At 38.8% G+C, this 12025-nt stretch overlaps 1 protein-coding gene and 1 pseudogene across 1 annotated transcript; both read left to right on the forward strand.

Annotated features, from left to right (window-relative positions):
* Positions 1-7381, forward strand: LOC104454627 (phenylacetaldehyde reductase). The gene is made up of 7 exons (XM_039318151.1): positions 1-338; positions 887-1056; positions 1310-1501; positions 1643-1805; positions 2155-2268; positions 5942-6014; positions 6611-7381. Exons 1-7 carry the CDS (start codon positions 212-214, stop codon positions 6753-6755), a joined length of 984 nt encoding a protein of 327 aa, XP_039174085.1. The 5' UTR covers positions 1-211; the 3' UTR covers positions 6756-7381.
* Positions 7382-9092: 1711 nt separating this feature from the next.
* On the forward strand, positions 9093-11372 carry LOC120296317 (annotated as a pseudogene).
* Positions 11373-12025: the final 653 nt, after the last annotated feature.

Consider the following 12025-nt stretch of genomic DNA (forward strand, 5'->3'; position numbering starts at 1 on the left):
CTGCCCGTGCGAGACCCCGGTAAACTTGACTGCCGCTCCTTATCCTGGCCTCCTTTGATCAGACCTGATCTTTACAGGGTCACCATCTTTAGAGAAGGCACGGCCACCAGGATAAGGGTAAGCTGCTTATCTCTCACCCATCGCTCACAGAAGATAAGTGCGAATTGCAAAATTTAGCTGCTAATTAGAGAAGAAGAAGAAGAAGAAGAAGATGAGCACGAGAGAGGAGAAGCAGAAAGTGGTGTGTGTGACTGGAGGGGCAGGTTACATAGCTTCTTGGGTGGTCAAGCTCTTACTTCAGCGTGGCTACACTGTTAAAGCCACCATGCGAGACCCAAGTAAACTTGCCATCTCTATTCTCTCGATATCTTCTCTATCAGTGTTTTCGTGCTCCTGCGCCCTTCAAATAACGGATAAAACCACGCGGTGGAAACGACTAGAATCGTCCTCGATGAAATAAATGTTACCGGGACCCATTATTTTTTTTCAGTTACATTTATTTTCTTGGTAATTCTATTCAATGTTCTCTACGAGATACTAGGCCATGTTTCATCCATTGGGACACCATGTAGGTTTCACCAAGTATGCGGGGGCGCCTTAATGAAATTTTAGAGTCTAAAGCTCTTCATTTCAGCACTACGAAAACACAATCTAGCAGCTAAAATCTACCATTAGATCTCTGCGAATCAACTAAATGATGCAAGTAAAGTCATGAATTACCTCTTGAGCCAGAGCAAGTTCATCCAAGAAAGATGTAACTTATCTTTTTCTGCCCATTTGGCCACAGATGATGGGATTTTACTAGTATGTCAATGAGGGTGACCACTAGAATTCTGGATTCCAACACCTTAAATGAGTAATTTTCATTCTTGTTTGTGTGTTACAGATGACCCAAAGAAGACAGAACACCTTCTGGCACTTGAAGGGGCTAAGGAGAGGCTGCAATTATTTAAAGCGGACTTGCTGGAAGAAGGGTCCTTTGACTCAGTAGTCAATGGGTGCATAGGCGTTTTTCATACTGCATCACCCGTCTTGCTCTCAGTTGCTGACCCCCAGGTACTTGTATCTTGTCAGTTCGGCCATCCTTCGTGCCTCATACTCATCTCTGTTGCAATGTTGTCCTTGGTTTTTACATAACTTGTTTACATTTCACTCCACTCCATTATCCATGTATAGGGGACTTCTCTAATGATCTTGCTTGTGCTCCAGCAATCAGTTTCTAGTGATCCGACACAAGGAGTTTCAATTTTTTCTGATAGTTCCAATAGGTTCTGTTCTGAATGATTTTGTTTTCTCTTGCATAATTTAGGCTGAATTAATTGATCCTGCCCTAAAAGGCACCCTTAATGTTTTGCGGTCATGTGCCAAAGTCTCTTCTATCAAGAGAGTGGTGGTGACATCTTCTATTACTACGGTCTCATTTATTGCAAAACCTCTGACGTCTGGTGATCTAGTTGATGAGACTTGGTTTTCAGATCCAGACTTCTGTGAGAAATCTAAGGTTGGTTGTCTGTAATTTCTTCACAATACTGGTAATCTTGGAATTCCTTTGATTATGTTGAACCCAGTCCATGTCGTGTCAAAGGTAATTGAGCTGAGGCAAAAGATACTTACATTATAAGTTTGGTTTTTTCTTGTTCAGCTTTGGTATGTTCTCTCAAAAATCTTGGCAGAGAAGGCAGCCTGGGAATCGGCAAAGGAGAATGAGATTGACTTGGTCACGATTAACCCAGGAATTGTCATTGGCCCTTTGCTGCAGCCCACTGTTAATCTCAGTGTGGAGGTGATACTGAACTTTGTTAACGGTATGGATGTATGACTATTTTGCTATTCCGCGTGGACTTACTCCTTTTTGGTTCTTGAAAAGTTAGTCTGATGATCCTATGTTCACATTCTTATGACTCTGGCAAATAGTCTGATCCATGTTAGGTACGTCTGGTTTGCAATTAAAGTAGGAGGGCAGTTGTGCTTTACATATTACACATGGTGCATGTGTCTTCTTACATATAAACTAATGGCATTCATTGATGAGACCTTTTCCCTCGCATTTTGATTGTAAGTTTCCAAGTCTGGAACAGAGAAACGAAAAATCTGATAAATATCCGCTACAAAGTGTATGTTGATGTCGAAAATAACTTAACGCTTATCATGCAGGAGCGCAAACATTTCCAAGTGAATGCTATTGTTTTGCCGATGTCAGAGATGTAGCGAATGCACATGTTCTAGCTTTTGAAAATCCCTCCGCTTGCGGAAGATACTGTGTAGTAGGTGTGACAGTCTAATTTTCCGCTTCTGTTTTCAATTAAATAATTCGGGCTTTTCGTCAACGTGCCTATAGCGCTATTCTCTGAGCTGATCACTCATGACATAACTTGACTAATCGGGAAAGTTATTAAAGAATTTTGATGCAACAGACTTGAGAATTCGACCAGGATTCGACCGCTTGACCGTGTTAGTCTACAAGGATCAGTTCGGCACAAATCGAAAATCTATCGAAATCGGAAATAGGTCGATTCGATAGAAATAAAATTAGGTTTGGGTGATTCCAGCTAATTACAAATTTCTCGTCGATTGGCACTAAACCGATTTTTCTGTTGTTTTGGTACCCTGTGCTCGTAATTGAAACCTCGAGATTTTTCACGACAATCGAGAGTCGTTAATGCGTCGAAGATGTACATTATGGCTCGGGAATACTCGACCACGGGTCAGTGCACCAAAAGTTCCCAAAAAAACAAACCGATAATTTAAGTCGCGCTAAAAATCACATTTTGACTGAAATTAACCGAGGAAATGATGTCGATTACTAAAACTAAGAATTTTCACGTGTCACAATTCATCCCAAGGACATTGTTGCATTTTCTCAAAATTTATGGATGATGGGAATTGTTCATGAAATGTGCAAGATCAATAAATTAAAAGAGCAAGGGAATTGCGACATTTTAAGTAGGATTTTAAGACGTCTAATGTGTAGCAATTTAAGAAGTATTATAGATGGTTACTAAAGGACTTGACCCTATTGAATTAGATGTTAGATTGGTAATTAAATAAAGAAGAGAAGTCTTCTCAAAAAGGAAATTCGTAGGAATCCTCTCTCCTACAATTTCACTTCAATTTCCTTGGCATTTAATGGAGATTGACTTGGAAAAGATAGAGGGACCACTTGATAGGGAAAGGAACTCATTCTCCATGGGAAAAAGCTACGAGAATCACTTCAAAATTCGGATTCAGCAGTTTACGTAGATTTCCAACCTTTTCTTTCATCTCCTCTAGAAGAGACAATGTTGGAAACTTGGTGGGGCCTATGATAGTGATAGGTAGCCAAAGTTTCCATGGAAAATTAGGCCAAAGGTTGAAGGAAACTTCAATGAAACTTCCCAGCAATTTACACTCTCCTTCCTCACCCTTTTTCTCACGCATAGAAGTCTGTCTGCTGTAAGTCTGTTTGCTGTATTTTACACGGCAACTTCCATATTTCCCTTTCTTCCTCTTAGTTTATTCTTCTTCCTTGTCTTTTTCAACATACAAGCCGTTGTTTTCTTTTACCTTGAACGTGCTACTTCCATTTTTGCTTCCTCTTGAACGACAAATCGGAGACTAAGAAACAAAACAAAGCAAGGCGTGAACGTGACGTTACAAAAAATTCTTGGACCCACATAACCGTCGGCCGCCTACCACCATGGTTTTTTTTATATAAGTCGTTTAGTTGGAGTGAGGAAAAAAAACCCCCTCACCCGCACAAGAACCGCACCACCGACCAAACTCTATACTTAGTTTCCTCTACCGAAAAATTTATAAGTTTGTGTGTTGTTATTACCATCATACCACAGCACAATCTTCTGCGGTTTCGGCTCAACACCATCACCAAGAGGATCAAGGATGATCTCTGTGTTGCTGTCCAAGCACCAACGAGAGCCGCCGTTAGCTGTGATTATATGAGTTGTCCTCTAAATCTGGACTAGGGGTTGAGTACCTCTACTAGGAATTTGTACAAGTTAAAAATATGTAGATGACGTTATATGGATAGATGTTGGTTAGGGACGTTATGATAGACATAGAAAAGCTTAGATAAGGCTTAGAGAGCAAAACAAAAGTCGTGGTGGAAGATTCGGACTAGAACAGTAATTGATTACTGAAACGGTTTCTAGAACGTGTATGTTTTGCTAATTTTGTAGACAACTTTGTGTTGCGATTTTGAAATGATTTTTTTCTGAAGAAACGTTTTGAACATCTTAAATAATAACATATATTTTTCTCTTAATTTTTAGAAATTAAAAAGATGACGATTTTAATGACGTCATTTTCGGAACAGTAATCGGACAGTTTTGTAATCCGTGACCTATTATGATTCCGAGGGCTGTTAATGATCTTTAGAGGTCGAATTTCCAATTGGTTCCTTCATGAAAGTTGTTCTTTATGACTTTTAGTTTAACATACTTAAATTTCAAGTCAAACGAAGCATATTTCGACCCAAAAACGAACTGATTTCGATGGGTTTGGCTCTCTGGAACTGGACCCGATTTTTGTGCTGGATAGAAAGAATTTCTGGGCCGAATCCAGAGAGATTAGGATCTCGGTGTCTTCACGAAAAATATTTTTTTTGTGTTTTTCAACACGTGTCCAAATTTGAGAATTTTTCGAGCTAATATGAGTGGGTTTCTGACTTTGAATTTGGGAGAACGTAATTGGATAGTTTTCTGTGAATTTGGGCTAGTAAGAATGTATGGTTGTTTTGAAGTATTCTTGCTACGAAATTTCTCAATTGATGCTGTGGATGCTGTATATAATTGATTATTGAAATGTGACATCGATCATATGCATTCATGACATGATTCCGTCACGTGCCTTTGGGCCGGACGATGCTCCTTTGGGAATGCCCCACGTCAACGGATGCCGGTCGCAGTGGAGGCTAGACCGATGCTCCTATATGGAATGCCGTCTAGATGTAGACGATGCCACGCTCGATGGTGCGAGGCGATGCCCGGTTATGCCAGAAGACTGTTATCTGAGCATTGACATCATTTGTGACACATGAAATGCCCGGTTATGCCGGAAGACTGTTATCTGAGCATTGACATCATTTGTGATACATGAAATGCCCGGTGATGCCGGAAGATTGTTATCTGTACATTGAAATCAATTGTGACACATGAATGGGTGAAAGTGAGGGACCTAATTAAAAGACGGAACTGTGTGGTGCGGTATGGGACGTACTACAATGGTTTAGTCTGGTAATTGGGGCCCGTGCAATTATGTGGCATATATGTTCTTACATATGTATTTGTTAAAAATATTCTGATGATATATGATCTCGATATCTTATGCATGATTTGATTTACACTAATATGCAGGAAAGCACTAGTATTAAGAAAATATGAGAAACGTGATTAGATTGCATGCAGGATGTACCCTTCTCCTAATCTGGAATTAGGGGATTTACTCGCTGAGATGTGATCTCACCCCTTAGTGGGCTAACATTTTCAGGTCCCTAAATGGAGGAAGGCTGGATCATGTACAGTCGGTCGCAGTAAAGGAGGAATAGGATTCTCACTATCTCCTTCCAAGTGATGACGGGTTTTCCGTCAAGACTGGATATAGGGTGACAGCTCACCCCCGAGATATTGAGAAGTATGGTATTGTAGTAGTAAACCCCAGTTTTATAAATAGAAGCTTAATTAGTGGGTAATCGAACAGCTTCACTTTTGTATCAAACCTTGGGGTGTTAAATTGGTCTATTTACATAGATACGATAATGTTGTAGTTGTGGTTTATGAAAAATAATATCCTACGTTTCTATCCCACTGTTTTGTTGTATGGAGATTGTTTTACGTTTCCGCATGTGCAAAATAAATGAATGGGTCGGCAACAATTCCTGGGATGTTGAAAATTTAAAATCAACCATTGAGGGATGTGCATGTGCCCGGGGTTCGAGTCGTGACAGTAGGAGAAGTCGCACATTGTCATGACGCCTTGAAGATTTTGCAGAATCTGCACCCAACATTGCACCTTCCTGATAAGTAAGTTCTTTTTTCTGTAATTACTCTTCCTTATTTCCAACTTGTCTGCTGCTTGACTGTTGGCCATTCAAAACAACCTGTGAAGGATTAGCACGCTTTTTTCCTCTGAAAAAAATACATGATGGGCCTTGTTGGTTGGAACGAAGTAGAGGGACAGCACTGATTATGATGAAATTGGAGATTTAGTAGCAATAAACTTACTGAGGTCATTGAATATCAGTTCAGGACTGACAAGAAAAATTTGCAGCTTCAGGACATTCCATACAAGGTAATTAAATGTAACATGGACTACATAGTCATTCGAAGCATCAGAAGGAATCTTCGTGTTCGTTTATTAGTCTGTTCAATAGAAAAATGTGCGAAAAGGTCAAACTTGGAGTATCACCAGTTTAACTAAGTGAACATTCAACGCCCATTTATATCACAAGGCCTCGATCGTAACATTCTTGATCAATTACTACCAATTTCAATAGGGGGTGTAAATGGCATCTTGTTTGTTTAGTAACAAAGCCCGTCTGAGACAGCCACTGGATTCCATGTGACTGATCTTCTCAAGATGTCTAGGATAATCACACTTTGTTTGTCTAATGATGCAGATGCGAAGATGACAAACCTTTCGCATCGAAGTATGAATACTCAAGAGAAAAGGCAGAAGCTCTGGGTGTCAACTTCACTCCTTTAGAGATCAGTCTAAGAGACACCATTGAATCTTTACGGGAGAAGGGGTTCATCTCGGTCTAGGCACCTGCTTAAAAACAGCACGACACTAGCTGATAATTCGAGGTTCCTTGCTTTCTGTCCTCCGTCACATCCCTCATACTCATATGTGCAGAATAACCTACGCACATCCACTTTACGAAGCAAGTTTTACCGGTTGAAGTTTCTTCACGTGATTTGTAGTCCGATATGACTTACAACTAGAAGTGTAGAATATCTGCAGAAATCTCTAAAGACCTGCATCTTCTTGGGGTAATATTGCGAATGACCAAGTTGAGCTAGCATTTTATCGGACGCCCTCATCTCCGGTGTACTCCCTTAGAAGCTACGTGGAAGAAAAAGATGACTACGTACATACCATCTAAAACCAGATCAGATACTAAGAAACTAAGGATTTACAAAGGGAGTGAAGTATTTCTTTTCCAGGAGAAAGACATCAGGGAAGACGAGAGAAAATTGAAGAGAGGAATCCATTGGCCAAGGACAAAGGGAGATTCCGCACCACTCGCTCCACGTTTGCCTCGTCCTTGTTATGAATCTTGCCGAGAAACGCGCATGGCAACGCTGAAAGTAGTATTCCTCTTGCTTGCCTTCCTTTTGAAAACATTGTATTGTTTCCTTATTTAGTACATAACCTTTTATGTGTTTCATTATTGTGATTATATAAAACTTGTTGCGCAGAATTCTAATATTTCGTTGCCAAATAACAAACAACTTTCCATGCATGGTGATCTTATGATATGATTAGTAAACTTTATATCTTATTGTAAAGTAGTGTAACCGACAGTTTGTTGGTCAAATGCACTAACGATGATTTACCAAAATGTTGACAGTTTACCAATGATAAATACAATAATACATTATCAACCTTCTCTTTTTTTTCTTTTTCTTTTTTTTTCACTAGGTCATCACTTTAAACAAAAAAATTCAAATGCGAAATTAGTAACTTCCCAGTGAAATTACAAGGTAGTAAGTTCCTAGCAGAGTGAAGAATTTATTGACTTCAAATGAAATGCAAGTTATCATTATTTCGCCAGTAGGTCAATAACTATTGGGCCACAAATGTAAAATTTAGCCTGCTTTTAGCCTAGCAAGTTATCATCTTAGAAATTTTCCGCTTAGTAGATGGATCCGCTTGTAAAATTTGAAAGTATTTGATAATTCATTAGTTCATACGAGGTCATGACATCATTATTTTATCAATAAGTTATTAACTATTTGATGTGTTCACTTTAAATTTTAAAGCACCGTTGATCTATTACTATATAAAATCTTAATTATGGTGATAATTTTCTAATTAATTAATTGGGCCACTTGTAAAATTTTGAAGTACTTGATAATCTACTCCTCCTCGATATGTGGAGATAAAATCATTATTTCGCTGGTAAATCATTAACTATTGGGCCACAAATGTAAAAAATTGAGAGCACTTGTTTGATCAACTACTGGTACGCGATTTGAAAATGATAAAATCATTGTTTCATTGACAAGTTTCTAGTTCACTCACAAAATCGTCTTGTAGATTTTTTTTTCTTAAAAAAAATAGTAATCTACTACCGGATGTGAGTGGTAAAATCATAAGGGAAAATTCCAAATATGTGAATGCCTACCATGAACGTGTTTGGAAACATTTAGCCAATGTATAGCATGACATAGTTGAAATTTAGCCAATATGGATGTGATGTAACATGGGAAAAAATTTTATCCATGTCACACAACTGCCACGCTAGTTAGATTTTTCAAAATTTTGTGTCAGTGGGGATTGATTAGAAAAATTGTGATAAGACATATTAAATGTACTTGCACTTGATCAAAGAATTGTGCAAGTACATGAACGAAAAGTAGAGTTTGACTTCTTCTATCGATAGCTACTACCTCTTAGAAATATACCAATCATTGAAAAAATATATTTGTTAACGGAACACCATCATCCTTAGTTACATTACGACTGAATGACAGATTCTAGTAACAAAGTACCCTCCACATCCATGGCCATGATGAATAAATACGATATAAAGATTAGATAGACTCATTGTGATATGCATTAATATTGATAATCCAAGCACAAGCATAGAGCTCGACTATTTGAAAATCTATTAAATACCCCATAAGTCCCATGAATAGGTTAAATTCAATCCTTAGCTTATTTTTGTGACTTTGACTAATAGTAGTTTACGCAAAATTAATGAAAAAATTACATGGGGCTAAATTGAAACAAATCTTTCCTGTAGGCATGGCATCCAAAGACATTTCCTTGAAAAGTAGCCCTTTTAGACAAGTAAGTTGCCTTTGAGTCAGGCATGACACAAGTGATCGGATAATTTTGTCGGTGCCCAACTCTTGTGGTCTAAAATAGGTGATGATTCAAAGTTTCTCCATCTATCTTCTCTGATTGAAGGATTTAAGTTGGCGAGACATGTGAGTGTTGAAAATTATTCAAGTTGAACATTATCTGAAAGCAATCATAGATGATTTTTTTTCTTCCTTAAATATAGAATGCAAATGTTATAGACCATCCAAAGGACCAGTAGAAGATTCAGCTCCAAGGATAGGAGAGGAGAGGGAAAATGAGCACAACAGAGAAGGTGGTTTGTGTAACCGGAGGGGCTGGTTACGTAGCATCATGGCTCATCAACTTGCTGCTTCATAGGGGCTATACAGTCAAAGCGACCATCCGCGACACCAGTAAGTTCATCGTTTCATCTTCATGTCTTGTTCTTAATTTTTTTTTTTTGGGATTCTCGGGTGGTGCACTCTATTCTTAGAGTATGATTCACAGTTTCTTAGTTGAATCATTCCGATGCATAGACTTTCTACCAGATTCCGTTTTTATCAGAAAGTGTGCTTTTCTAATCGTCTCTTCCCATTTGGATTCACTCGCATATGCGTGTATGTATTTGGAAGTGCATAACTGCATTTGTACGCATATACTGATTTGTCTATGTGCTTTTGGAGCTCTGGCAATTTAACATGTTCGAGTTCACTGCCTAAAGAATTAATCCCTTGCAATATTTGAATCCATTATTTCTTAATCCTGGTTTTTTTTATAGATGTGGATATGTTGCAACTCAAGTCAAGATCAAGTACTAGCATGTTTCATGATTCATAACTTGATTTCATTCTATATGAAGGGACTTAGATTGTGATCTATCAGATCTAATTCTGCATTCTGGTATGTGCATATAAGCAGATGATTCACGGAAGACACAACATCTTCTGGCACTTGAAGGGGCCAAGGAGAGGCTGCATTTGTTTAAAGCAGATTTGCTAGAAGAAGGGTCCTTTGACTCGATAGTCGATGGGTGCGGAGCTGTTTTTCATACAGCATCACCTGTGGTTTTCTCAGCTTCGGATCCCCAGGTGTCTGCACATATCAGTTCCTTCCGCTTTGTACTGTAGATTCATATGATAGGTGATCCGATATTACTCGGATGATTTGGCAAAATCGTACTGATGACCTCCTTCATGTTGCAGGCTGAAATAGTGGATCCAGCAGTCAGAGGCACCTTAAACGTTCTCAAATCATGTGCAAAAGTCCCTTCTATCAAGCGGGTGGTTGTGACCTCCTCCATGGCTGCAGTAGTGCTCAATGGAAAACCTCTGACCTCTGGTGTGGTGGTTGATGAAACATGGTTCTCGGATCCGGTTTTCTGCGAGGAATCAAAGGTAGTAAGATGGTTTTTCTTGATATTGTTGGTCTCTTTTGCTTGGTCCGTTGTCTGTCAGTTCGTTCATCACATTGTTGTGGCTCTGATATTTTCAGCTTTGGTATATGCTCTCCAAAACCTTGGCGGAGAAGGCTGCTTGGGAATTTGCTAAAGAGAAGAGGATCGACCTGGTCGTGATGAACCCAGGACATGTGATTGGCCCTCTTTTGCAGCCTACAGTCAATCTGTCGGTGGAATTGATATTGAACTTTGTCAACGGTATTACTTGATGGTTTCTATGTCACACGAACTATTTTCCATGAAATGATTCTTTCTTCTACACATCATGTCAGCATTTGGCATCTCTTTTAAATTCTGAGATTGACCAGGGGAGGATTGATTCAATGTCATAATTGCATAATTAGATGCAATCCATTTCCATGTGCAAGAAGAAACACGGTTGCTCAAGGAAATTGATTTTCCATCAAAAATAGTGCCAGCAATGGGACTAATCGAGACGTATGATGTAGGAACTAAAGAATTTCCCAATGCATCCTACGGATTTGTTGATGTCCGAGACGTCGCACGAGCACATATTCAAGCTCTTGAAAACTCTTCAGCCAGCGGCAGATATTGCATAGTTGGAGGAGTAATGCACCGTCCTGACATGTCAAAGATCTTGCACCATCTCTATCCCACATTGCGCCTCCCAAAAAAGTAAGTTCCCGTTTTTGTTCAACTCCATAGATTAAAAGTTGACTTTTTTCTCTTAAGAGCAAGTCGAGAAATGTTCTTATGTCGAGCATATACACTATTGTTAACCGATGCTGCACGAATCATGTGTTTTGAACACATATGTGAAGACGACAAGCCTGCTGTGGTGGCTCATCGGATATCTAGGGAAAAAGTAGAAGGTTTGGGTGTGAATTTCATACCTCTGGAGGTTAGCATAAAAGAAACTGTTGTCAAGGAGAAAGGTTTCCTCTCTTTTTGAGCTTTTTCTTCCAAGGTCGGCCTAAGCGACATCGTTGGGAGCCTTAAGGTCGAAGGCGGAATCTCTCTATTTGAGCTAGCTTTTCTTGATTGATGACGCTGGCCTCATAGCATACTTAAAAGGTTATTGATAATGTATTGTATATTTCATCTAGTTATCATGGTCGAACCATATATGGTCTCTTGTACTCTTGTTGAATAAAGCTTTCCATCTCTAAACTTGACAGATGATGCAATGCTGAATGTCTATCTTATAGTCATTGTATGCAAATTTGTTTTAATATTCAATAACAATAGCATGATAATTGAGTGTGATAATATTGAAAATATTTTATTGGAAAAATCAAGAGAATTGAAGGGCTCAATATATCCAAGAAAAGGTCCAGCAAAAAAAAAAAAACATAAATTAAGGGATCAAATATCGTTTATCCCAAATTAAGAATTAGATAAGTACAACTAGTTGATACTTCCTATAAATATAAAAGAAAATTTTAAATTAATATCTCAAAGCTTAAAGTAAAGCTACTCATATTGTCCAAAAAAAAAAAAAAAAAAAAGCTACTCATGAGGAGCTGGAAGAGTTCCTCTTGAACTTGGGCGCTGCCCCAGGACACTGGAAAGCAATACGAACCTTTTGGCTCAAAGAAAAGTCGA

Source organism: Eucalyptus grandis, chromosome 7 (genome assembly GCF_016545825.1).
Source record: "Eucalyptus grandis isolate ANBG69807.140 chromosome 7, ASM1654582v1, whole genome shotgun sequence".
Lineage (NCBI taxonomy): Eukaryota > Viridiplantae > Streptophyta > Magnoliopsida > Myrtales > Myrtaceae > Eucalyptus > Eucalyptus grandis.